Source organism: Phaethon aethereus (assembly GCF_964289735.1).
Source record: "Phaethon aethereus genome assembly, chromosome: 3".
Classification (NCBI taxonomy): Eukaryota; Metazoa; Chordata; class Aves; order Phaethontiformes; family Phaethontidae; genus Phaethon; species Phaethon aethereus.
The window spans coordinates 97,994,729-98,022,093 of record NC_138576.1 but is presented as its reverse complement, the minus strand read 5'-3'; the positions used below and the strand labels follow the sequence as shown (position 1 = coordinate 98,022,093).

At 46.0% G+C, this 27,365-nt stretch overlaps 1 protein-coding gene across 2 annotated transcripts in view; it reads left to right on the top strand.

Moving 5' to 3' along the window:
- Positions 1 to 27,365, top strand: part of LOC309403507 (uncharacterized protein) — a gene marked incomplete at its 3' end in the record, with an annotated part of 59,995 nt that overhangs the window by 25,070 nt on the left and 7,560 nt on the right. Inside the window, exon 4 of one of the 2 annotated variants that reach the window (XM_081997659.1) lies at positions 21,736 to 21,789. The exons of the other annotated variant lie outside the window; for it this stretch is intronic. Coding sequence (XP_081853785.1) covers positions 21,736 to 21,789 — 54 coding nt within the window. The remainder of the gene's footprint in view (positions 1 to 21,735; positions 21,790 to 27,365) is intronic. 2 annotated transcript variants of the gene reach the window in all.

Sequence of the window (27,365 nt, the reverse complement as noted above, 5' to 3'; positions counted from 1 at the left end):
GTTAATTTTCACCAAGTAAAATCTTGAAGCTTTATGATGACTTCCTGCTTGATCTAGGAAGTCTTGCTTACTGCATGGCTTTGCTTGCTATCTGTACTTGTTTCTGCTACAAAAAATCATGATAGAAATAAGATTAGTGTTGTAGACTCAGTCTTGTACTGACATGTGGATTCCCATCAGCTTAGCTAAAATCAGTGATCTCATTTCATATGACAGTGATCTGAAATCTGGGTTTTGTTTTGAGTTCTGCCACAAAATTGTTGTGTGAAGCTGGGCAAGTGTCGTTCAGTACCTCCGTTCACCACCTGTAAAATGTGACCACAGCATTTCTTTCTTGGTTTGTTTTCATTCTCCAACAAAAATGCCTCTTATGAATTGTCTGGGCAGCATTTGGCATCATGTGGTTTTTAGTCAGGTAAAGAATGCAAATGAGGAATGATAATATCAAAGTGGCTACTCTAAGGCTTCATCTGGGCTCTGAACATCAAGTTATTCTTGCTTTGCAATTCTTATCCTTACTATCATGTGCTTGCCTATGACAATACAACTGAAAAATACAACTTGATCAGATGGAAACTTTTTTGAGGAGCAGATGTAGTTTTCATTCTTGTTCCTGAGTCTTACTTCACATTCCTGCATCTCTATGATACTTACAGATGACAGAGTATCAGACAAGATTAATTTGTGCCAGAAATAAATGTGTTCTGAGGCAAGAAGATACTTTTGGGTCCATGATGTGGTATGGGTTACTCGAGTGGGTGAAGAGACGCTGAGTCCTTTGTCTTTGCATCAAATTGTGTTTGTGCTATATGGTAATGGAAAATTGGTCCAGAGAGTGGTGGTGTGGAACGGCTCTGTGTTGGGATGCCTAAATTATTCTTGGGGTTGAACAGACAAGGCAGCTTTTGCAGGAAGGCCATGGATCAGTGGTACGTGGTATCCAAATGTCTTCCTGTGTTCCAGTGATATGGTCCCTTTTGCTAAGGAAGGGGAGCAACTTTGGGAGAGACAAGTGGGTTGGGGGCAATCTGAGTACTTTTAAGGGGTTAGGGAATTGCTGTGCTTGTACCTCCATGGCCTGTGGATACATGGAAATCTCCATCCTCTGGGAAATCTCCATCATGTTTCAGTTCAGCCTCCCTCAGCAGCAAAGGCTGCACAGGAGCAGGTCTTGTTCTGGCTGGGTGCCACGCCATACCTTTCCGGCTTCATGGGGCAGTGTGGTTCTGCCCTGTTGTGTCCCAGCCATGAGACTGGACAGTTGGCTGGTATGTTTCCCACCCCGGCTGGCTGGTCAGCTGGCCACCCAACCTCTCCCCTATTGAGGCTGAGCGAGGGCAATTCAATACACGCTTTTCTTCACTCCTCCAAAGGACTCGAAAATTAGCTCAGAAGACTTTTTCCTTTCTTTCCCCTAATTGAGCAGAAATACCCTGGCTCGTGCAGACACCCGTGTTGCTGCAGTGAATGCCCTCTCTCAGCCGCCCCTTGATCATGGTCCTTGGACAGCAACCTCGTTACATGCAGGCCCTGCTGCCAGCCACTTGCTATTTAATGAATGCTGTGCATGTCCTAGAAAGACAAGGCTGCTGCTGCTGTCCTGTTAACCTCAGCAGATCTGTCTTTTGGCAATGCTGAGAGCACGAGGTCAAGAGAGCAGGGACATCTTTTGATGGCTCAAAGTGAAGGCAGCAGGGGATGCAAGGGTAAGCTGAGGTATAAGGAAGTCCAGGGTATCAGAAAGACTCCTTGGAGCTGCTGTGCTTGTCTGCAGGCGATGAGACTGGTCTCAGCATGTTGTATAAACAGAGTGGAAGTAAAGGGTCCATTCTCCTGTGCTGTTTAGTAAGACTGGCTGGAGCTCCTTCTGAAATCTACTTTCAGCAGCTTGAGAAGTCAGACTGTAGCATTTGCAGGGAGAGAGATCATAAGAGATCGCTCTTGAGAAGAGCAGCTTTGGGTTGGCACGATGAGCAATCTGAATTGCCCTCATTTATGTGTGGGTAGGTGGCTGGTAAGGAAAGCATAATTTTAAAGTAAAAGGCAGAGAGTTTGGGTACTGAGGTATATTTCCAATTACGCCACAAAGTCACTAGATAGTTCTGAGCAAGTTGTGAAACCCTTCTCTCGTGGTTTGCCTGCACATATGAGTAGATAATATCAATGTCATTGTCTTATGGAGGCTTAATGCATTATTTAAAAGGCATTGAGATGCTAGGATGAAAAAGGCCAGCACAGAAGAGAAAAACACATCCAGTACTAACATTTGGATTTCTCACTACAGACACTGCATCCCTCTGGGTGGGTAGTTCCAGTGTATGATGGGTGAGTGGAACTGCCTTGACTTGACACTGAAAGTGGCCTGGGTACAGTGTGAGCCCTGAGCTGGGCTTAGGTGTGTAATATCAAGCCCAACAGTTCTTCTGCTGAATATTTGAATATTGGCATTTTGGTTGGACTCAGCCTGGTAAGGCGATGGGCACCGAAAGCTTTGGGCTGATACTGGTTGCACAGAGGCTGCAGGATGGCACTCGCCACACATGAACAAGGACCAATGTGTGACCCCTGGTATGTTTGGGTCTGGGCTTTGGGCTGCTAGTGGTTCCAGGGTGAGATTTCCATATCCTTAGCACAGCTGGGCTTTGCCCTTGCCTGTCCCTCCAGGACTTGACAAATAGTTTCCAGATAGAAAATGTGTGAGCTTGCGAGTCCTTTTCACCTCTCAGCCTCCCATTTGAATCCAGGCCGTGTCAGTTCCTGAAAATTGTTATCATCTGTTTGCCCATCTGAGCTTGCCTCTGTGCCGAGGGGGTGCTGGAAAACCCACTACTGGTGCTGGTGTAGTTTCATCATTGTCTCTGCCCTGGGCCTTGCTCTCCGGAGTGACTGAGTGGAGTTGAGTCCTGTGCTGAGTGTAATGCTTACACCATTTCCTAAGGGGCCCAGTGCCAGAACTTGTCTCTCCCAGGTGTGAAAAGTTGGGCCATAGCAGTTCTTTGTCCCCGGGTGCAGTAGAGTGCTTGTTGAAGCAATATAGTAAGGGAACTGTTGCAGAAACCGATTGCACCATTACAGAGTGAGAAATCCTACTTCTGGTAACCTCCTGCAATTTTGCTTTTATTTTTCACCCCCAGAAATACTCTACAACAGCTGTTCCTCCAGCCCAGAAGCCCCTGCCTATCTCACCCCTGCCAGCACTTGGCAATGAAGTAGCTAGCAAAACAAATGCTATGCCTGGCTGCTGCTGAGGCAATCCTAGCATGAAAAAGTTTGGGGCTGAAAAAGATTGATTAGATTGTCTGGTCTACTTGCCTGCAAGGACGTAGTTCTGTGGCAGGCAACTCTGGGACTCTATAGACATGTACCCCATGAGTGGGCCATGGAGCATGGTAGAGGTATCTCAGTCCTTGTGTCTTTGGAGGAGCTGAGATGTTCTCTTCTGGTTTGATGACTAATACTCTTTGTCTCAGTGTCATGCAGCTGATGTCTGGCTTGCTGATTAAGGCATTTGTAGTCTGACAGTGGCAGAGAGAGAGGGAGGATGGGAAGGAAGTGTGCCTTCTGAGAACACCCAGGTCTGGGAGGTAGAGAGACTCAATAGTGAGGGAAGGCATGAGGAACCCCACCCTGCCCCGAGGAGGTGATTATGACTCTGCCAGGCAGCAGATATCTCTTGTCTTTCTCTGTGTCCCCCAAGTGTTCCATGGAAGGTTATCTAATCCATGCAAAAGCATGCTGTAATGGAAGTGCCTGTGCGTTGCCAGGGCTGAATGAATTGGAGCATAAGAGCAGTAACCCATGTAGAACTTGGCCTAGCTGCTTCCTAGAAAGGGTAATGATTTCCTCATTCCTGAAGGAGGCAAGTGAGTTGACTATGTCTTCACTTCATTGATGGGAAGGCTCACCTGCTGACATGGTGCCAGCTTGCAGATGCCAAGGGCAAGGCAGGTTGGATAGTCTAGTCCTATTTCTAAGCTTTCAGCATCAATCAGCATGACAGAGGCTAGAGCATTCTCACAGAATGGTTGAGGTTGGAAGGGACCTCTGGCAGTCATCTTGTCCAACCCCCTTGCTCCAGCAGGGTCACCTAGAGTCAGTTGCATGGGACCATGTCCAGATGGCTTTTAAACATCTCCAAGGATGGAGAACCCACAACCTCTCCGGGCAACTTGTGCCAGTGCTCAGTCACCCTCACAGTAAAAGTGTTTCTTGATGTTCAGAGGGAACCTCCTCCTGTGTTTCAGTTTGTGCCTATTGCCTCTGAGTCCTGACACTGGGCACCACTGAAAAGCACCTGGCTCTGTCTTCCCTTCAGGTATTTGTACACAATTATAAGAACCCTCTGAGCCTTCGCTTCTCCAGGCTGAACAGTCCTAGCTCTCTCAGCCTCTCCTCATAGGACAGATGCTCCAGTCCCTTAATCATCTTTGTGGTCCTCTGTTGGATGCTCTATAGTAGCTCCATGTCTCCCTTGTACTGGGGACCCCAGAACTGGACACAGTATTCCAGGTGTGGCCTCACCAGTGCAGAGTAGAAGGGAAGGATTGCCTCCCTTGACCAGCTGGGAACTTTCCTCCTAATGCAGCCAAGAATACCACATTTACCTTCTTCACAGCAAGGACACATTGCTGGCTTATATTCAATCTGGTGTCTACCAGGACCCCCAGAAACTTTTCTGCAAAGGTGCTTTCCTGCTGGGTGGCCCCCAGCATGTACTTGTGCTTGCGGTTGTTCCTCCCAAGGTGCAGGATTTTGCACTTTCCTGTGTTCGGTGTCATGAGGTTCCTATCAGCCCATCAGCCTGTCTCTCTGGATGGCAGCACAACCCTCTGGTGTATCAGCCATTCCTCACAGTTTTGTTTCATCAGCAAACTTGCTGAGGGTATGCTGTGCCCCATCATCCAGGTCATTAATGAAGATTGAACAGGACTGAATCCAGTATTGACCCCTAGGGTACATCAACAGTTATTGGCCTCTAACTAGACTTTGTGCCATTGATCACAACTCTCTGAGCTCAGCCGTTCACCCAGTTTTCAGTTCACCTCGCTGTCTGCTCATCCAGCCCATACATCAACGGCTTCTCCATGAGGTTCAATGTTCTTTGTACATTGTTGAAATACAGAATTAATTTCTGTGCTGGTCCACTCCAGTTCGGTGTGGCACTTCTGTCCTGCACCATGACATCTGTTGATACTATGTTTGCCTTTCGGGTTTGCTGCTAGCAGACTTTCATTCTGATCACTCATTTCTCCTTGGACCTCTATTGGGTCAGCCCTGGCACTGAGTGTGTTGGTTTGTCCATTCCTAGGGCCAAACACTCCTGCTCTTCTCCCTCTTCTCCCCTCTTCCTTCTTTGCTTTACCTGAGTGCATTTTTGATCTGGTGTTATAAGGGATGCAAAGGGGCAACAGTTCAAGGGGGAGATGGATGAGTGAGCCACTGTATAAGTGCTTCTGTCTGGAAATATTTATCTCTTTTTCCCTGTGTATCTGGCCATGTACCTTTGCCTTCTCTTCTTGGGAGATTGCATGTTGGTGAATATAGCTATTTGGACTACCGTGGGGCCTAAGTACCATCTGGGCTGTCTCCAAGCATGAGCCAGTAGCTAGAACATCTGCTGAAACATCTGCAACCTGGTTCCTTGAGGTCCTGCTTTGGATCATGAAAGAGAGTGGAGATTAAGTTGGTCGGGGTAATTTGGAGTGCACCAGAGAGCTTGGCTGAGGAAAAGGAGGATGAGGAAAGGAGATTAGACGTGGCTGAAGTTTGGGAGAATATGTGTTGAAGGCAGGAATGTGTGGGATAGGAAGGGGAAGAGGGGGGTAAGAATGGGTGGAGACAGAGCTAGAGAGAGTAATTTTGTTGTATTAAGGTTCCCAAAGGGACAATAATAGCACCTGGCACCAGTGGCAGAAAATTATGAGCCCGAGGTTAAAGCCAATGGCTTATCATTTAGATTGGCAGGCTTGCTGGCTACCTTCCCAACCCTGCTGTCTTTTTTTTTTTTTTTTTTTTTTTTTTCCTTCCTCTAAGCTCTAAAGCCTGGTAAGAAGGTATTAGGCTAAAGCTGATTCTTTGGCTGCAGACCAGAGAAAGGAGATCAAATGGGCATATGGGCACACTGGCATGTGTCCTTGGGATGTGACTTAGGGAGAAGTCCTGAATGATGCTGGTGATACAGTGTGAAGCTTGAACTCTTGGTGTGACTCTGAGGAGTAGGTAGGCCTGGAGGGAGCAAATTTGGGGAAGAGGAAAAAAAAAAAGTGCTCCCATCTGGAAGTGGCTGTCAGAATCTCTGCTTGTGAATGGACAAGGTTGGGGTCTTGAGCATTTTTCTCTCAAAGCATCACAGAGAATAATTCCTAGTGAACTAGTACAAGGAAAAGCCCAGCCTCCCATATCTGCTGGCAGTGGTTTATGGTGAGCTGCCAGCAAGCCACAAAAATCATCATTTGGCAAAACCTAGAGATCCTAACTGCAACAACACCACAACTGGTCAAAATGTGATTTGAAGTGGGGTGAATGGCAGCCACAGAGTGGGTGCTGGGTTGGATACCCAAGGGTGGCCATCCTGCAGCATATCCGTGTTCTGTCCCATGTGTGTTGGCTGTTGTGGGTCCTTTTTGAAGAAGATTTTCCAAAAGTTGTTTTGTTTCTTGTTTTCACACAGTACAGTGCAGAAGGATAATACTGGCATGCTCTCTTTCCCACTCTCTGAATTCAGCCTAAGTAGCCTTGAGGGCCTGGCAGATTTGCTGCAACCTGTTTATACCTTCTAGCAAGACCAGTTGGTAGATGTTGCTTGGAAGTGAAGATCACGACCTTCTCTACAGTGCTCTCTGCAGTAGGGCTGGATTGTCCTCACCTCCCCCAGCCTTGGTGTGTCTGGACTAGAAGGGCTGCCTGGGTTGGGCCCCAATGCGGCTGTGGAGTTGGCCAGATACCTCTCCCTTCCCATTCCTCCCTCAGCATGTGGCTCATTGTGATACAAATATCTCATCCTTGCCTGGGGAGAAAAGGAGTTTGCAGACTGCTTTACCATATGCTGTCACTGCCCATGTTGTATTTTGTCTGCAGATGAATGGATCTCTCTTCAGGCGTGATAAGTTACATCTTTTGCTTATGGTAGCAACCTCTGAAGAGGAGAAAGCCTTACAGTTCACTGCTTCAGAGGATCAGTGAGGTGAGCTTGAGGAGATTGGAAAGGCCAAATGGCTATTTGGTGGAACCAAGCTAGTTATTCCTCATGTAGTCCAGAGAATGTGTGATGGTGGTAGAAGTTTTCTGCTTGCTTTTCTGACTTTATTATATAGATTAAGAAACTGACATGAGCGGAAGAGTTAGGTTAGTCTTCCTTTTTTTCTGCTTACCACCACCAAGCATTGAATTCCCATCTTAAGCACTTACGCAAGTGACCAGTCTCTTAGAAACCAGCACCCATGAGATAGCAGGGGCTGCCAGTGCTTAAAAATAAGAGCGCAAGAGACTTGTTCAAAGCACTGTGCAGAAGCAACGGTAGCAAGAAATAGAAAAGCAAGAGCTGTTTTTCCCTTTACTCTCTGCTGGCACTGCATAGCCCCATATCTCTAAAGTAGGACACCTTCCTAGTCCAGCACACCTTGGCACTGGTGCTTGAGAGGTCACACAGGTGTGCTTTGCACCCTGCAGCCTCCCTGTGAGGCAATGCCCATCGGTGAGAAGGAAGGAGGAAGGTGGTTGCGTGGGTTTGGAAACAGCAGAAACAGGACAGTCATGTGATGGTGCAGATTAACTATTAATGCTGGGCTTTTGTGCTCCAGTTTTGCCACTGCAGACTGAAAGCAAGCAGCTTGTCCCAGACCATGTCTGAGACTTGAAAATGCAGTAGCCATTACTGTTCAATGGGCAGAAGCTGTCTGAGCTTTTGAGACCAAGCCCATGACTAGAGGAAACACTCTAGGAAATACTGTTTTTGAGACAAGCTTTTGCATGGTAGAATAGCCAGCCTGGCTGTCAACAACACAGCTGTCCTTGGCGTGGGCTGGGGTTTAGCTCTGATTTTCTGTCTTAGCTCTGAATAGCCTTTCCATTGTTGGCTGACATGAGAACCACCACTGCTGGGCTCTGCTCATGCTTTCTTTCAGCCTGTTGATGACAATGGGAGTTTTGGGCTTTGGTCCACAGCTCATCTTGCAGGAGGAGGCACTCAATAGAGGCATCTACTTCTCATGTAGATGGAGATTGAATTAAACCAGAGCAGATTCACTTCTAAAATTCCCTGCCTTTCTCCAGAGCTGTGATCCCAGATACACACTTCTTGCTGAGCTGCAATTGGTTTTGAGGAAATGATGACCGATAAGTCAGAGACGAACCCTCCCTCTCCAAGCTAAAACCATATTAATTACATTATTTCTAAATTCAAAGTTTCAAAAGCATAGGTGTCCTGGGGGCCCACAGGTAAATTAAAAAAAGCATCAATGAAGACACTTAACCAGCAAACTTCTTAGGGTTTCTCTTCTCCTCATTGAAAATAATCTTTTCAATCTCCTGTTGGACTTCGCTTGCTTGTGCAAAGCAATTTCCATAGGAATGAGTTTGCAAAACTGAGGATCCTCTAGAGTGTTAGGAACTTAATGTAAATGAGAAGCCTGTGGTCATGTCTATGGTATGGCAAACTGTATTTTTAATTCTAAAAATGTGCTTGTGTGTTAAGATCCTGGCATATCCTTGCAAGCTATAATTTCACCTTCATGCATTTGATAATAGAAAAAATAGGTTGAGCAGTTACACAAAGGGTGAAATCCTGAATTGCTTTGTAAGTTACTGTGCAATCTTATTGTAAGCATGCTCATTTTTGACAGCATAGATAAGTCTTTTGCCTACCTGTGGAGACTTTAGGAACTCCCTATCTTGCATATTGCTTCAGAGGCTCATCAGACACTCCTATAGGCTCTGGCATGGTGATACATAGGCATAATATGATTAAGAAACAAGGAACTATTTAACAAATCACTTTCCAAATTGCAAAGCTAGTGGATCTGTGCAGTTCCTAGTATAGGTAGAAATATCCTTAAAATGGAGCCAGCCAGATGTCTGGTTTTCTTACTGCTGTAAACCTGTTACTTGTTACATTACAGGCAATGTGGTTTGCAGCTGGGGAAACTGCCTTAGGTCAGGGAATGCCCTGGGTTTGTTCAGGAAACTCTGTTACTGCTATTGTTTGCTGTATGTGCAGGAAAGACAGACAAGCCTCACATGAGAACGTGGTGTACCTGGCTAGATGGTAGGACTGTATATTGAGCATACTTCAGTATAAGTCTTGAAACATAAGCTGTTGGTGCTTTGCTCAGAGCTCTGACTGAAATATCACAGTGAGTTCGTGATACTTCTATTTCCATTGTAGTTCTGAATTTGGTGTGCTGACAAATCAAGCTCTTGTTTTCAACTTAATATATTTTCCTGTCATCTTCTGAGTAACACAGCCAGCTCTGTTAGTTTCTAAGTGTTGTTAGAAGAACGAGTGTAATTATGAGCAGTGGCAGTGGTGGTCTTGGAAAAGGTTTTTTTGAGCAGAGAGATTTCTAGTACAACATCTTTTTAGTATTCCTGTATCTTTTTGTTCATCATACACCTAATGTTCATTTCAAGTCTGACTGCTACAAGAAGTGTGAAAGGCATTTTTGATGTGCTAATTCTTCCCATCTGCATTTTGCAGACTCTTTTACTATAGGCAGTTATGCTAAATAGCCTATGGAAAGACCCTAGAGAGGAGTGAAACGGTAAACCACAAGAAGCTGAAAAAAATCAGATTGCTATCTCATCATGTGGCTACTGGTAGGGTTAGAAGTAGAAAGACTTGTCTATATTGCTTGGTCCACTATAAAATTCTGCACTGAGTTGAGACACTGGTTCATTTGCTTTCCAGATGCAAGCATCCAAATCACTCAAACACCCTCAAAACTATTCATATAAATGTGGTATAAATTTTTGCTTTTATTATCAACCTTTTTCTGCACAGAGGATCTTAATGAACGTGGCCTTGAGACATTCAGATCTGCCTTTGTACTCTGCTCTTTCTTCTTTTAATGAGATGATCTGAACTTTTGCCCTTGTACAGTATGGTGGGTGAACCATCCCTCACGGTTCTAGGACATGACCATTTCATAAGCATGAGATGGGCCAAAATCCTGGAGTGAAAAAAGGAAACACCAAAATGATTTTTGTGTTAAAATTGATGCATGTGTTATACAGGCTCTGATATGGATCTTACGGGCTATTGAGTTGAAGGTTTATTTCCAACTATTTGGAAAGTGGATCTTGAGGCAGACGATGGAGTGGCATACATGAGGTCAGCAGTTCTCCAACTAGTTCTTCGGGCACAGCTCTAAGGGTTGCTGTGCTCTGCTAACACCTGTTTAGAAAGGTAGTGGCCTTCTTCCGGCTCTGAGCTGGCACATCACTGCTCTCACACAGGGAGGGGTCAAAACATTGGCAGGAGTAATGTGTATCTTGTGCTGGCACCCATGGACAAGTGGAGATGCCGAAGCTCAGCGCATTGGTAAGTGTCCAGAGAAAAGCACTGTTTGCCGAATTGGTTGTATTGCTTCTTGCATCGGGGAGGCTTCCCTGGACCAGCTTCTGTGCCACCTTGAGTCATGTGCAGCCATGAGGATGTGAATAAAGGGATGCAACAGGCTATCAGAATCCATGAGCGCTGATCACCAGCGCTGAAAGGAACCATTCACCTACTTAAGAGGAAGGACAAAGCACCAGGCGGGGGATACTGGCTCCTCTGAAATCCTTGCAAGCTGTTTGCATGGGTACAGACGTAGGCCAGCCCTTTCAAAGTTGGTAGGTCAAACCCCATCACAAGCTCTAAGATTCAACCCGCAAGCACCACCTCAGGAGGACGTTTTCCGAGCACAGTGGTTAATGATGTGCTGCATAAATGGATTAGCTCCCTGGAGTAAGAGGCCTTTATCCTATTAGCTGGCTAGCCACTTCATCATGTTCCCTTGTCACTGAGGTGTGTGTGAGGTTCAGCAGGGTGGGGGAGCAGGGGATAGGTGGTAGGGTGGGGAATGTGGGAACAGATGGGTTACATCATCATTTCTTTCTGTGGTTATTAATTTTCTACTAATCCCACTTCACAAATGTCTCTTTGAAGACAAAAAATGGTCGCTGGTTTGTTAATCATCTTCTGGCCTGTAATTTCTAATATAGGAATTGTTTATGTAAAATTATTTTCGTGTCTTCATGCAAACAAATGGAATCTCACAAATAGGCATAGTCATGTGAAAGGAGAAGATGCTGAAATATGCTGCGGGGCTAGGCAGACATGTACACGTGTGTGTGTGTGTCGTGGGAGGAGAAGGAGCAGGACTCTGTGCCGTGCATTCAGACTGTGGAGCCTGAGCAAGTCCCATGGCTTGGGATGTTTGCTTGTTTGTTTGAGACAGGCTTGTTTTGGCTTCCCAGAGCTGTTTATGCAGTCAGTCTGCATTTGGCTTTTTCAGAGTTCCTCCACTGTCCACAAATCCAAGTTCTCATCTGAAGATGAGACCTTACGTGTTTTCTGCTTGAAGCTGCCTTTGTGAGTGTTCCCAACAGCACCAGTTGAACCCAAGGCAAGGATTCCCATGGGCTAATGTTCTTTGCACTCAGGTGGAGAGAGGGTGGGGGGTGATTCAGAGTCACCTTTTGAGGTTTCTGTTGTGAAGCACAGGCCAGGCCTGCCTCCCATGCCACTGAAAAATCATTTCCTCATTTGAGGAAAGGATTTACTCAATAGGTGTACTTCATGTGCCCTATTTCTAAGAAGCTCCACTAAGACCAACCCTCTGGCTAAGAATCTGCTGAAAAGGTGCATTTCCCAGGTTCTCCTCAGACAAGCCCGCTGATCTCCATTAGATGTTTTCTGTGACAGACACAGTGTGGGTTTTATACCTCCTGAAAAGTCCCTTGTGCTAACTATACCCTTTAGGGCAGGTTTTTGGGCTAACAAACAGGCATTCAGTGCCAAGAATTTATACTTTTGAACATAAATACCTGATATCAGCACCTAAAACATTCAGGCTGGCTCAAAAACATTGAGAAATTGGCTTAAAAACCTAGACTTGAAACAATTTTGAGCTGTTTCTTTTTTCTTTTTTTCTTTTGCCTTTCATGCATACAGCTATCATTTTCTCTGCCAGGGCCAACCTGTGCAAACATACAGTCTATTCTGGAAATCTGGTGTCCCAGGTGCCTAGGCTGTTCACTTTTTGGCTGGTATGCATGAGGCCCTGTGGCTTGCAGAAAGTCTTCAGAGTTTTTTGTAGTTTTTTTCAATTAGCTGAGGATGGTATAAAGGTAACCTGGCATACACTCTGGTAGCACCTGTGTCCTTTGGATTTGGAGCAGCCATCTGTGGATTCTCTTCCTCTTTGTGTCCCTGTAATGTCACAGCTGACAAGAGTCTGTACCTTTCACTGATCTAAATTTTTTTTTTTTCTTTCCCAGGGTATACAGCTGTGTGACTTTCAGAGCCCTCTCTGTCTCCCTGGTTAGAGGAAACTCTGTTTACGCTATTGCCTGACTTATGCTAATGTCTTAACCCCTTCTTGGTGTGCTTGGGTACAGCGTTTAAACAGCAAATGGTGGAAGTGTCTGGGCCTTGGTTGTTTCAGGGCCCCAGCACTGCCATCTCCCATGTGCTGCAGGAGCAGAGCTGAAGGGAACGGGATAAAGCCACAGGAGGCAGCGTGCCTTCTGCCCTAGCTCTGCCTATGGCAAAAGTCCGTGGGGAGGGAGGGCTTTGGAGTCACATCCAAGTCAAGGGTTCAGTTAACAGTTGCAAGCTGGGACTGCAGAAGTGAGACAAACTACAGAGACATCAGATGATATGTTAGACTAGACTGGATGTTCCCTGTGGACAGCTTTGGAGCCAAGGCCAGGAACGAAGGGAGGAAACAGTCACGTTGGCAACGGTGAATTAAAACCCTTGTAAGCTTTTTCTCAGGAGCTACTACCATGCCTGCCAGCTGTGAAACTAGACCCCCTGTCCCTTCACACCCCTTCTCCCTTCCCAGGCTCTAATGAGCAGGAGGGGTGAGCCCAGCATTTGAACTTCAGTAACTTTGGCATGTGCAGATGGGTGATGAGGAATTAATGAATTCTGCCCCTTCTTCCCTTCTTTATATTTTTATTACTCCACAGGTGCTGGAGTCCTTGGTCAGGTCTGTTTCCTGCACAAATGGAACTCTGCTTTTTTTTTTTCCCCCAGGCCTCAAAGAAAGCTCAGCGAGGGATTTTGGGGTTGGCGAGGAGTGAATAGATGAACCATCTGATGTACCCTGCAGATCAGCAGACTTGGACTCTGCCAGACCAGCAGGGGAAGCGGCTGCTGAGCCAGAGATGCTCCATACAGAGTGTTCACTTTTTCTGTCCCCAAATTCAAATTGAAGGGCTAGCACTAAAAGTGCCAGGGCAAATCTGGCCTGTTTTATCAGTGCCTAGGGGGACAGGGCTTCTGTATGGATCCAGAGCATATCTGGAGACCGTATGCCACAAAGATGACAGAGGAGCAGTAGAAAATTGCCTACAGACAGGCAGAAAATCTGTTTGCTTACACCATAACTGTGTAGTAGGTATCTGTGTTTGCATTACCTGTGGCTCTAGTGTGGTATTCAGGGAGAACTTCAAAAAAAAGCCTATAATTTAAAAAAATTATCTGCTTTCTGGGCCTTGAGAGCAGTCAGAATTTGGATGCTCTGCCAGGTGGCAGACCTTGCTGGCCAGGCTTCAGCTTACACTCTTCTGTAGCAGGCGTTGACCAGGCCCAGCAGCCTGGTGCCACTCTGCTGTGATCACCTGCGTGTCCTTCTAGAGTGAGATGTGACAGGCTTGTGCTTTTTCAGAGAGCAGTCACTTGTGGGATTAACTTGCTGTTGTGCCAGTTAAGACTCACCTGGGGTTCAGGCCCATTGTGTATTTGCTGTAGGCTCTCACCTATTTCTCTTCAGCAGTAGCAGCTGAGCCCCTCCCAGCAGTACACAAAATGAGGTGACTAATGACATAGTGTTGGAGGGGATTTTGGTGACCACAGAAGTTATTTTGTTGTGGTTTTCATAGTCCACCATTTGCTGAGTGTGTGATCCTGGGAAAGTCCCTGCAGTGTACTTTTTTGTAAGGCTTTGTCTGTTTGTTTTTTTTTTTTTCTTTTTTAATTTGAATTTATTCTCAATGATCACTTGGTAATCATTTCCTCTGCTGCCCTGTCCAGAGGTGCTATGTGGTCAACGTTTGCACTAAATGGAAGCTGTGGATTTGTGGTACTTGGTGTCAGAGGTGCTGCTTGGAAAACTTGGGCTCTCCCTGTCTGATAGAAATGGGGGCCCTTTATGACAGTGAGAGACACTGTGTTGATGTTTTGCAGGGATTTCAGACAGATTGGGGATAAATGTGGCAAAAAAAGCTTTAATAACTAATTGAACTGAATATGAAACAGAAACAACTTTCTTAAGAGTTCAGAGGCTTTTCAGGATATTCCGCAGTATCACCACAACTTAGTCGTCAGATGCTGTGATTTGTTTTTGTAGGAGGAGACTCTTGGCCAAACCACTTGAATTAGCCTGTATTTTAAAGTGCTGTGAGGCTGTTCAACTTCTGGTGGAGCAGTCTGCAGACTGTGACAGATGATAATTGTGATTTAAGGCTGTGGCTGAAATACAGCCCTCCCGGTGCTGTGCTGCTGCAGGGGCTGGGCAGGGAGCTCGTGTCCACGTCTGGGTAGCAGCCTCGAACCCCTGGGCCCAGACAGTGGGTGCTCCTCTGGCTCGGGGCATCCCTGGCTGAGGACTGCAGGAATGATGCAAATGTTGAGTACCCTCAGGTGATAGCTGGGAAGGCCTGGCCCCCTTGTTTCTCTGCTGATTAAAGTCATGTGTGCCTGAGAGCCTGAGCCTGGCTGGGGGATAAGGTCAGCTGGAGCTGCTTCAGCAGTAGGGAGGAGCCTGTGACCTACTCTTTTTCCTTACAGTTTTTGTATTGCAGAGCTATGAGGTGATGCCCTTGCCCTAGAAGCACTGCTTGGTGCCAAGGAATTTAAAACCCCAGTCCAATATCGGCCTACAAAATAGCTTTAGAAGTTGTTTTTTTTTTTTTTCCCTTGTTATCCTCCTAAATGGATGAGGAAGGTAGACCTGGTTTTGCCCCTGCAGAGTACTCATCACCATGTTGGCGAAAGGACAGGAGCCACAGCCCAGCTCCCTCGTGCCCTGTGGCATGGACACTGAGCACCACTCTCCTGGATGGGATGTCTGCAAAAGCAGAGGGCACTGGGCTGCGGTGTTTTAGCCTGGAGCTGCCAGGTCAGGGGAGCACCGAAAGCTTCAGCCTTGCTGCTGAGCTCTGGCTGAGGCCTTGTGGGGTTTCACGCCTGGCTTGTGGGAGTGCTGCCTTTGGGGATAGCTGATCCCCTTCCTTTAATTCAGCCCATGCTGTAAAAAGGGCCCATCTGAAATATCCCGTTTTGTTGGCAGCATGAGGCTGCTGCCGGTTTGCCTGTAGGCTCTCTGGTGGCTAGCAGCTGTGGGCTTGTGGCCCCCCAGGCTGGCCGCCCCATGCCGTGCGGTGGGATGGAGGTGGGACTCCAAGCAGAAGCCTGCAGCCTCAGCGTGCTGCACAATAGCCACTTTGTGCAGCAGCCTGACCTCATCTGCCCACTGTGCTGCAGCTGCGCCCCTGCCCTGTGCCTTAACCCTCCGCATGCTCTCCCTGCCTGAGCGGTGGTGGGGCAGAGGACAGGCTTTGTCTGGCAGCTGGCTGGCAGGGAAGGCTGCTTCTCCTGGCCCAAACCTGGTTTTGGGGGCCGGTAGGGAAGGAGGTCGGGCAGGCTCCTTGCTCTCAAATGCCTTCCCAGGAGAGAAGGGCCATTGTGTCATGCTCCCCTGGCCAGCTTGGCATGTGCACTAGGAGTGACATGGGGCTGGAGCTCAGGCATCGGTGTTGCTTCTGCACTGACATTTGCTTCACCTCCCTGTCACAAGAAGCATCTTGTTCAGGCCCCTTCAGCCTCTGCTTGTTGGGGCCATGAAGCTGCTTCACTGCCTTTCTGTTGTTTTTTGTCTTTATGGACATTGCATCACTGGGCATGGTTTCTCCCTTCACATCAGCCTTCTGCTATGACTTAAGAGTGCAATTTCTCCTCACATTGTAATGTTTTCTCTCTTGGTTCTTTTTCCAAACAAAGCAACATCATCAAGTCTGTTTTTATATTTTCTGTGACAGACATTCAAGCTTTGTCTGCCGCCTTGTTCCTGGAAGACTCTGGACAACTGGGAAACTGTCTGATAGGGTTAACAGCATGAAATTAAAACAAGAGTTATGGAGCCAAGGAGACTTTTGCTTAAAACTTGGTCTGCTTAAAACTTCATAACCTGTCAAGAGCTTTAAGATGTCAACATCTGACAGACATGTCCATACCTTCAGTCAAAGTGCACCAGCCCATCTGTGGAGGGTCCTCAGCAAAACTAATGAAAGGCAGACTTCTGCCCTGCTTGATGTTCTTCTAAAGTCCGTCTTGTGAGTCAAGTTACAGTACAGCTATTCAATACAGACTTTTAAAAATTTTGAAGTATTTTTCATTAAGCAAGTGAAAATCCCTGTGAAATTCTTAAGTTGTAGCAAGCTGGTTGTATATCAGTATGTAGCATTTGATGAAGTGAGCTGATTTATTGTAAATTAAATGATGAGTTAAGTTGAACTGAGAGTTCCTATACTGTCTGGCATGAAGTAGACTAATCTGGTTTGAAAAAATGGTAGTAGTTAAACTGCCTCCAACTCTAGACACGCAATTAGGTTTAAAGCTACAGCCAGATAATAAAATTAAATTAATAATAATTAAAAACCCCCACCAGCAGACAATAGAGCTGTTGCTTTATCCTATGGAGGTAGTGAAAATGAAACCATTCTAAAAATAGAAATGTGTGTATAAAAAGCAGATGTAAGATGAAAGGTGTTTATTAATATACTAGCTGATATTTTGCATTGTACATTGATTTAAGAGATTGTTTAAACTCTTAAATGTTTGAAAATTAAGCTGTGGTGCCTGCCTTTAAACTGTTCATTGCCAGAGTTTTACATATTTATTTTTGAACTGCAGTACTGTGACATAAATTCATCCTTCTTGAGGATTTCACTATTCCTAGAATGGCCTTGCATTAAGAATACCTATATTTTGTTTGTTAATATATACTACAGTCATCTGGATGATGCAGTTTGTATACTATAGTTCTGGGTATAGTAGCTTGCGCACATAAGCAAGCACATGCGTGCACCACTTACCCTCTGGGTTAGTTCAGAACTGCTGAAGTCAGTGTTAGAGGACTTGGAGCATAACTGCCCAATGGGAGATGTCTCCTGAAGGAAGGCTGCACTAGGGAGACGGCTGTGCTCTGAGGGAAGCAGGGGTGGTGGTTCACCTCTGCTGTTAATGTGGTATTTTGATATGGCAGTGATGTGCAGCAAAGCCACGTGTGCCTGTTCAGGGGTTCATTACCGCATGTCGTTCACTAAATGTGTAACCCTCTAAGTGATCATTTCCAGTCCCACAACTTTCTTTTCAATGTAAGTCTAGGATGGAGAGAGTCACTGGGCTTGGAGCAGAGAGTATTTGTGTAATAGGAGGTGAGATTGGTGGGAAGGTTCTTAGGCTGAACTGATTCTGCTGTTTTCTGTGAATTTAACCCTAAAATATTCCAATTCAGCCTTATTTTTAGAGTGAGGCATAACTATTGTGCCCTCAAAAAGACTTTCCACATTTCCTTAGTCATGTCATTTCCTCCTTTTTAGTAGAAACCACAGCAGATCATAAAATAAGCTTTCCTTCATGCAAATAATAGTGCTCCCAAGCTATGGGTTTCAGCTCTGATGCCAACAGCTCTGCCAGAGACCAACAGGAGGAACTTTTTAATTGAAATAGGGAGGCTGAGCACAGACACTGCCTCTTTTTCTTCCATTTCCTTTTCTGCAGGTGGAAGAAAGTCTCAAAAACCAAACCCTACTGTTTATTCTCAACTCTGCTTACTAACATTCTCCATGACCTTCGGCAAATCTCTGCTCTTCTCCTTGCCATAGCTCCAAAAAAAATAACTCAAGGAAATAAAACTGCACTTCGAGATTGGTCTAGTAGTTAGGAATAATCCTGGGGTTACTAAATGGAATGTGTCACCTTTCTTATAAGGCCATTCCTCCTGGCTTTAGGCTACTGCAAGTCATGTAGCCAAATAAATGTTATTTCAGCTCTGCCTTGTGTCTATGTAAATAGGAGTTAATGAGTTGCTGCATCTCGTGGCTGGCTTGTGACGTGGAGGTCTCCAGAGGGAGGATGAGAGGCTGCCGTGGAAAGTCCCTGGCTGTTGCTAGGCAGCACTGTGTTTTAGCTTCCTCATCCGAAAGTCTGTGCTCAGGTTTGGCAAGGAAAGGGAAAACTGGGGGACGGAAAACCGTACAAAGATGCTTGATGTACTTTTTGTAAAGCATGGCTTTACTGTGCTGGGTGCAGAGAGTGTGTGGATGCAAGTGAGGTGGAAGCAATTTGATTAAATAGAATAACATTTGATAACTGGCCTTCTACTAAATCATTCTCCAGCTGCAGGATCATGTGGCTGGCTTGTCTCTCTACCTCCCTCAGTTTTGTCTCTTACGCCTGTCTTGGACCCTTGTAATGAAACTGGAAGAGTGCAGCACAAATGGTCTTGCTCCACTTCCAGTCTAAGTGGAAGTAGGAAAACCCAGCCGTTCCAAAGAGCTTCCTCTGCTGAGGTTTATGCTCCAGTTTTACAGCCTGCAGATGAGGGGATGTCATGTTTTGATTTTTACCATTAAGTCCATCCTGCTCTTGCTGCACAATGCAGCCCTTTTGAACCATAGCAATAGTGCAAATAGTGGTAAGATCCTCATATGATTAAAGCTCACCACGACAGCATTAGCTAAAAGAGCACCTCTGTTTTCTGCCAGGAGCATAGGACTTGATACAGCTGAGCACTTGAATTCGTCTTGGTAGAGTCTGGCTGGTTGTCTGTCCATCCACAGGGTAGTTCAAACTTTTCAGTCAGTCTTTGTCATCTTGTAATTACTATCCCTGTTCCTCCCTATGCATTTTAACAGCAGGCCAGGATGAGGTCTCACTGCCTCTTCTAATTTGTAGTTGGGAAATAATGTCTCTTGTTGCAGCCCAATGGAGTCATTGGGGGAATCTGTGGATGGGACCTTGCTAGGCATTGGACCCTGTTGGGCTGTACTGGAAGGTGGTGTACTTGCTCCCTGGCCAGCAGAATTGTGTTTAAAGATACTTTTCCTCTTTCAGCAGAGGATCCTGTGGAGCTACTGAGACACTGTGGAATTTGGTGTCACAGCCTTGCTCTGTCCTTGGGGGTTCAGCCAAAGCTCAGCCTTGCAGCAGCCTGGAGAAGCTGAGAGTCTTGCCCAAAGCCACGCGGTTTGTAGTCACATGGGGTGTGGCAGGGTATGTCCCTCTGTAACAGCACTCTTCTTCCAAAGGATGGGGCTTAAAACCTGGAGTCTTGATTCTCACTTTCATTGCTTGACCCTACTTTGTCTCGCATATTTTATCCCACCAGTGGGCTTGTGGCTTGAACTATCTAGGTTACCCTTCCTCATCCCCACCAGCCAACATTTCATAGCAGTCTAGAAGACTTGCAGAGGGACCAAAACTTTTCAAGACCTCACAACTCCTCTCTTTTCCCTTTCCTGCACCCCTGGGGTTTGTCAGCCACAGCGAGTTCTCCCTCCTTCTAAGTCTTTTTCACTGTGTGGTTGCAGGGGGTCTTAAAGGCAGTAACCTCAGAGAAAGTACTAGCCTTACAATAACTGCCTTGCAGCCTGGCTGGGAATGGAGACACATGTTGTTTTATAGAAATTCCTGGAGAATTACTTGCTTAGTTGGACAGCACAGGCTTGGGTTAGTTCAGTTCAGCAGTTCCCTTTGTCTCCTTCTACCTGGTTTGTGCACAGACCTGTTGGGTCCTTCTAGGTTAGAAACCTTGGTGCTGTGCTGACACAGCAGCCTGTGCTGCCAGGGCAGATCTGGGGGCAGAGGCATCAGGCATGGCTGCTGTTGAGCCCTTTGAATAACAAACACAGCATTAGGATTCATCTGCTACAGGATTAGGAGAGAAAGCTCAAAATCCTTGCAGCCCCTCCCTTCTCCCCCATGCATGCTTGGACAGTGAAATGCACTTTCCTCAGGCCCCAAACTACTCATGTGCAAGTTTCAAGACTTGCTGCAGTGCCTGTCTCTTTTGCAGGCATGTAAGTGGGCTGTGAGGGTGCTGAGGGATGGATTTTAGATCCAAGAGGCTGATATGTGTAGAAATGGTGGGTGGGTCTCCAAGTTTTGGGCAGCTGTGTGGATTGGGACTGCAAAGATGTGTTCATGGCATGTAGAATGACAGAAGGTGGCAGAGGAGTGGGAATTCTTTTCCCATGTGCCCCCAGCAGTACATTCTGCTGGAAAAATAATTCATACTTTCACCTGAGCACTGTCCTCAGTTTTGTTTTTGTTTTTTTTCTTCTGAGGTTTTTGGGGGTTGTGTGTGGGTTGTTTTGATGTTTGTTTTTTTCTTTTTTTTTAAGATTTTTGTATTTCCAATGCTTCCTTTACTGTGTTGCTTTTATCTTGTCTTCTACTGGAAAAAAGCAGGAAGACTACAAACAAAAGGAGGGAAGAAGTAGAAAGGTCTCACTCTTTACTGTCCATATTGGTAAGATAGTGGGATGTCTTTCTACAGGTCTTCTGTGTTAAGAACTTAATCTGAAAATCATTTCAGTTGCTTTGTTAAAGTGTGTGTGGAGTGTTTTCCCACACTTCACACTGTTTTCCAACTGGAAAATGGTAGAAAATAGTCAGGAGCTAGGAAAATTTTTTTTTTTAAAGCTGATGGAGTCGTTTCTTCCTGACATTCCTACATCACCAAGTTTTTCACTATGGAAAACGTAATTTAAGTATTTTTTACGGAAAAACTGTTCTCTCTTAAAGCCTTGTTTTTCCACTTTGAGTTGTTTTTTGGAATTTTTTGAGGGGAAAGAATGATTTTATTCACTTGCCAACTTTCAAAGCACTGCCTCAGAACTGGGATAGGGCTGTAACTCACCTGTTTATTTCTGTAGTTACATGGAGTAATTGCTGTTTTAAGTATATCCTGTTTGCTAAATTGTGCGGTTCATATGTTATGACAACTTTAATGGCTCTCACAGTATATGGTGAAGGGATTTAGGACTGTGGGCGAGTGCGTTTTACCTTGTTTTTAATTCTAAATAAATAAACATAATGGAAATAACTGTTAAATAATAGGAACATCCACATTTACATTAAATAGACTATATTTTTTCTTCATAAAAGGATGATAAATTCACCTGCTTCAGGGCAGAGTCCAACCACTAATTGACAGAAATTTGGAAGAAACTGCCTTTTAGGCAGTTGTTCATCTCTTTTTCTGTGGCATTTCTTGTATGTTCTTTTGAAATTGAGGGTATCGGCCACTGCCAAAGGACTCTGTGCAGATTGGGCGAGCCAGTCTCAGGTTGATTACTTGATGGCTACCTCTGGTAATTCTTAGTCTTTCACATCTCACTTAACCATCCATCCATCTTGTTTGCTAATTAACTGTTGATGAAAAGAGATTCCCTACAACTTCCCTCATTCTGTTCCCTCATGCTACTGCTACTAATCCCTGGATTCTACTTCTCTTTCAGAAGATGCTGCTCAAGAAGAATTGTGGAGCGAAGACTAGAGTTATTAAAATTCATGTAAGTTGCCCTTTTCAGGTGCAGTTCCTTCATCTTTCCACACGTATCTAAATGTGGTGATTCTCTTTGAACATCTCAGCGCAGAAGATTATTTCTGGAGGTTTCCTGTGGCTTGATCAGCTGCATAACAGAAGTTGCTAGTCTGGAGTATAGACTGTAGTTGCAATTTAGGTTGAGTGCTGACAAGGCTAATAGTACATTGGCTTTTCCATTTTGGAGGTCATGCATTCAAAGCTTCCTTGGAGTGAAAGTCTACAATCCCTGCTGTGAGCTCAAACAGTTATGCGTAGCTGTCCTGTAGGGTGTCATTTGGATCCTTCTTTACTGAGGGAAGTGCAGATCTGAGATAACAAGTGGTGTTCGGCAGGGGTGAGAGGTACTGGTAGATAGATGCAGAAAAGGGACTATACCTGCATGGTGCACTGTCATCTGCAGAACTGCATGACATGAGGGACTGGATGATGGCAGACGAAAAAGCTAGATTGCTTGGATGGCTTTGTAGCTGGGATAAGACTGCAGTGTCTGAGCACCTCCTGTTCTTGAGCACACACACACCTAGCAGAGCTAGGTTTGCTCAAGTCTCCTGCTTGTAGTTTGTGGTGCCTGCACCTCTGAGTCTTCATTTTCATGGGTGCCCCGGTGCCCCATCCCCTGACTTTTCAGCCAGCCTGTCTCCTTTGGGGGGTACCCTGTCTGTCTTTTGGTCAGTGCTGTATGGAGCTGCGGGAGGTATATGTGTGACCTTGCACATTGCAGCCAAAACAAATTCCTCAGTCCACTGAGCCCTGTATGATCCTCCACGTGTTTGTGATACACAAGCAAAAAACAGGTCAGGGTGAAGAAAACGGATGTTCTTTGTGATAAAACTACTACTTTCACTGTAGCAATGATGCCTTGCAAGAGAGATGAATAGCAGATCAGGATCCTTCAGGGTTTGCACCTTGCCCAGCAGGAAATGGGACTGATGCCTTTGTATACCCAGAAGTGCTACCGTTTATGGGCATGCTGTTGGGTGCCCCTGCCCATCACTGCTTTGTTCGAGAGGAGGGAGAGCAGGTAGGTCTGGCTAGAGCCTTGTGCAGAACTGGGTAGTATTTCTCCAACTCCTCATATGTCTTCTACCAGGGCACTTCACTCCTGTCTTCTAGCAGCCCCAAAATGACCTGATACTTCTGATTGCACAGTTAATCCTTATCTGTTATGTATTCTCTTGTGCTCCTGCCTGGATTGTTTTCAGCAGAGCTGTCTCCTCCTGTGCCCCATGAGCTCTCCCCAGGCTGTGCTTGTCCTTCAGACCTACCAACAGTCTAATCCTGCTGCAATGTTTCAGCACAACTTGTGCCATGTGCTTTCACTGTTTTTTCTGGGTGTCCCTGGACTGTAGCTGCTTGGTGTGGCAGTCCCGCAGTCCCTGGGGTTTCAGCGACACCTCGGTGGGGCTGTTTCCCCTGTCACCTTGAGCTCATTACTGCAGCTTATTCCTGTGCCCCTGGAAAATGAGAGGCAGAATTATCCCTTTGCTCCCTGCTGAGCCCATGTCAACTCATACTAAAATAAACAGTAGAAACTGAGAGCACATCCTTCTGACAGATGGCACAGAATCCACGCTTCTGTGGCCAACCTTGCTGAGTTGGGACAGCGCATCTCTACCTGAAGTGTTCATGTGGTTTCCATGACAACAGCATAAGATACTTCATAGTCTGTTGTTGGTCTGTCATAGTGGCAGAACTGTTAGGTAAAGGAGCTTTTTGCTTCCATTTTTCAAGTGATTCTGAGTGCCCACTTTTGTGTACCTAGCTTAGAAAGGAGGCAGCAGGTCCCTGTCAGAATACCTTGCCGAGATGCCTCGGCTCTGGAAGCAGCTGAGAGAGGTTGATTCCTCTGAAAGACAACGCTGTGCTCTCATCATCTAAAGGGAAGCCTCAATAAAGCTAGTAAGACATGGTTGGCATGGGGTTCCTTCTTAGTGTTGCTCAGCAGCAGGACAAGACGTAACGGGCACAAGTTGAAACAGAGGAATTTCAAGTTGCCCAGAGAAATTGTGGAGTTGCTGTCCATGGAGATATTCAAAGTATGCCAGGACATGGTCTTGGGCAACATGTTCTTGCTGACCCCGCTCTGAGGAGCAGGGTTGAACTAGACTATCTCTAGAGGTGCCTGCCAACCTCAATCATTCTGTGATTTCTGGCTCTTGCCCAGCACTTAGTAATGGAGTCAGAGCACACCAGGGACCTTAGTTCACTTGGGAAGGCTATTCTGAGGCCCTGCTATATGTGGCCTTTCGCAAAGGAAGGTAGCAGGAAGCAAGATGAGAGGCTTGGTTCTCTGTTGCTGAGGGTCTGGTGACACAGGTTCAGTGTTGGGACTTTGCCATTGTGGTGAGGGCAGAAGAAATTAAGAGATCTCTCATAGCAAATTGGTTGATGTAACCGCCTGGTTACAGGACGAACCATGCAGCTGTCTGCGTGTCTGAGCAGGAAATATTACCATGTGAACCGGTTTGCTTGTGTTGCTGTCGCCCTGAGAAGCCCTGATGCACAAGGGCTCCTGTTTCAGAATAGGTAAAGAGCATGAAGTCTCCTTCTGAACTGAGGTGGGCAGCGGCATCCAGGCAGCATACAGCTGGGTGGAGATGCAGTGAGTGAACTGATCTGAGGAGCAGGCAGGCTACCTAATGGTTTATGCCAGGGGTTTGAAGGAAGGAACCCTGCTTTCTCCCTCTATTCCTCCTGCTGCTGAATAGCTTGAAGGAGAAAGGATTATGCTCATTCCCTCCTGTGCAAGGACAATGATGACAGTGACTTGCTGGTAACATCAATGAGGCATTTTCATACTCTTCTTGTTGAGGTCAATGTCTCATGTGGTTGTGAGATAATGCGTGCTTTTAAAAATACCCTCCTGCTGACTGATATTTTGGTTGCCTTGACATCTCTGGGCTTTGCTGGCATGTGAGGGTGCAAGGTGGTGCTCCTATGCATCATCCCAGCTATGGTCGTCTTCCCTTTTCCAGTGGAAGTGTGTCCCATGGGACGATGAGATGGAGGGGGCAGTGTCTTTGCCCTCTGGTGCTGAAACACAGTTTCAGCCCTTGGAAATGTTCATGGATCTTGGGAGTCTTTCTCAAGCAGGTGACCTGGGCTGGGTTTTGCTTCTCCACTTGTTGATTTAACATTAAGGTACCACCTTGTTGTTGTTCCCTGTGCTTCAGCTTCCCATAGGCCAGCTCAGGTGGTGTTAGGCTACAGCCTTTCCACTTGCTCAGCAGTTCTTCTTAACTGGGATGGTGGGACAGTGATGTGACAAGTCTAAGAACATGGACAGATTAAGGCAGAGACATTAATAAACTTCCCAAATGTGCATCAGCTCAGTCGTGTTTGAAGTGTTTTCAGGAATAGCAGCCGTGAGAGCTCAGGGCCTACAGTGAAGAGAAAATAATATTAAAAAAAAAAAAAAATCTCACTTCTCTCTCCCCCCGCATTAAAGGATAATGGAATTAGGAGGATCAGCACATGCGGGCAGGTAAGCAGAAATTAATTGGAGGGGACAGCATGTGTATGGAGTATGAATTTGTGCATAATAGATACATGTAGCATAACACGTGTCAGTGCAAAGTGAGGGGTAAATTGGACCCATTGTCTACAGCAAGGTAGACAATGTGTGTGTGCAGACAGGTGTGGGTAAGAGGGGTGCACACATGCGTGTGGGTGTTCTAGCATCCAGAGCATGTTTGCGTGGTGCAGTCGCGTGTTGTGTGGAGACACTTCTTTAGCGCTGGAAGGAGGATGACTGTATGGGCACGTGCTCGCAGGGTGTGACTGCCTCCGCCCTGGACCAGATTTGCTTGGCTGTAGCCAGCTGTGAATGCAGAGACCCATCTTCCAGAGTCTTTCTGTAATGCTACAAGTCTTCAGTTCTCCAGGACCTCTTGGGATGAGGGTTACAAGTCTGTCATCTAGTCCTGTTCTTGTTCTTCCTTCACTCCTGCATGAAGTCTCTGAATAGGATCTGGTGGAGCTGGGCTTATGTCAGCAGCAGTAGGTGGGTTGAAGACACAACTGGCAAGCCCCTGGGTATCTCAAGAAGTATCTCAAGGTATCTCTTGTTGGGGCAGGCAGAGAGGGAGTAAGGATTTCAAGGCCAATCTGATAACTTGGCTGATCAGAGAGATGGGGTTTGCTATGTAAAAATAAGAATTTTAAATCGGAACATAAACCTCTTGTACTGTTGCCTTGATCTTATTGATGTTGAGAACGCCCTCTGCTTGGACAGGGGCCAGATCCCTGGAGTGACTTCCCTGTCTCTTATCTCTGCCATCTGCATCCTAAAGGCCATTGCAGAAACATGCTGGGTTTTCTTCTCCTATAACAAGGGACCTTTTCAGCTTGGAGATATGTTGGCCTGAGCCTTCTTGGCAGATGCCTGAGCTATTCACAAATGCAAGGCATACTAGGTGACAGAGCGGTATTGGTGCAAACCTCTGGTTCTGGCTGCACAGCAAGAAGCAAAGATTTCTAAAAAAAAAAAAAAAAAAAATCAGAGGACTCTGTGTGTGTGTACATACATATATATACACACATATGTTGCCCCTGCCATCACAGGCTCCCAATGTGCTTTGCAAGCATTGCTAAATATAGCATCCCAGAGGCAGATGAATATCATGATTGCAATTTCAGAGTGAGTTAAACTGAGAAACCAGCAGAGAATGTGACTTGCCTGAAGAGAGACAGCGTGAGGAGAATGAGTCTGGGCTTTGATCTTCAAACCACATTCCTTGAGCTTTGTCTTTATTTATACCATATCATGCAGTCTAAACAGCTCTGACATCTCAGGCAGCAGAGATCCCAAGCTGCAGCTTGCTAACAGTTTGTCAAGCCCTCCTGGTTATCTTTAGTATATGATTGAGTGCCTAAACCCAAACCTGCCCTTTAGAAGCAACAAGGGAGACTCATCTCCCTGGCCAGTTGCATGCTTGGGTTACTTTCTGGGCAGAGGCCCCTCATCCCTTCATGGAGATTTTAGCACTCCAGTTCCCTAGGCAGGCTCTTGTCCCCTGTTGATGGGAACGTCTCTGCTGAGCAAAATGGAGAAGGTCCTTTGCTAAGTGAGAGCACAAATATTCATTTGCTTGTTGGGGAAACTAGCTCCCCCCATGCTGTTCCCAACCCAGCCACCGAGCTGCCTGCTGAAGGTCTCTGTGCAGTGAGAGCTGGCCCTGGAGAACCCCAGCCCTTGGTCAGAATAATTCCTGACAAAAGACTTTGTCCAAAGTTTCCTCAGTGTGGGGAAGGATCCAGTGTAGCCAAGGTGCGAATGCCTCTATCCCAAACATCTGGCTCTAGACATTGTTTTATATAGCATTGCTTTTATTGGATTTCATGGCAAAGGCTACCCAGCCTGGTAGGTAGGTATCCAAAAGGACTACCCAGTCCATAGCAGCCAGAAGTGGGACTGTCATGTCTCTCTCTTCTGCTTCCTTAAAGAAAAGAATTTTTATTGCTGCCTGCTTTTCATAAATTCCTGCCATGTATGCCCTTGCACCCATTAAATCATGTAAGTGCTTGCAGAATAGATGTTGT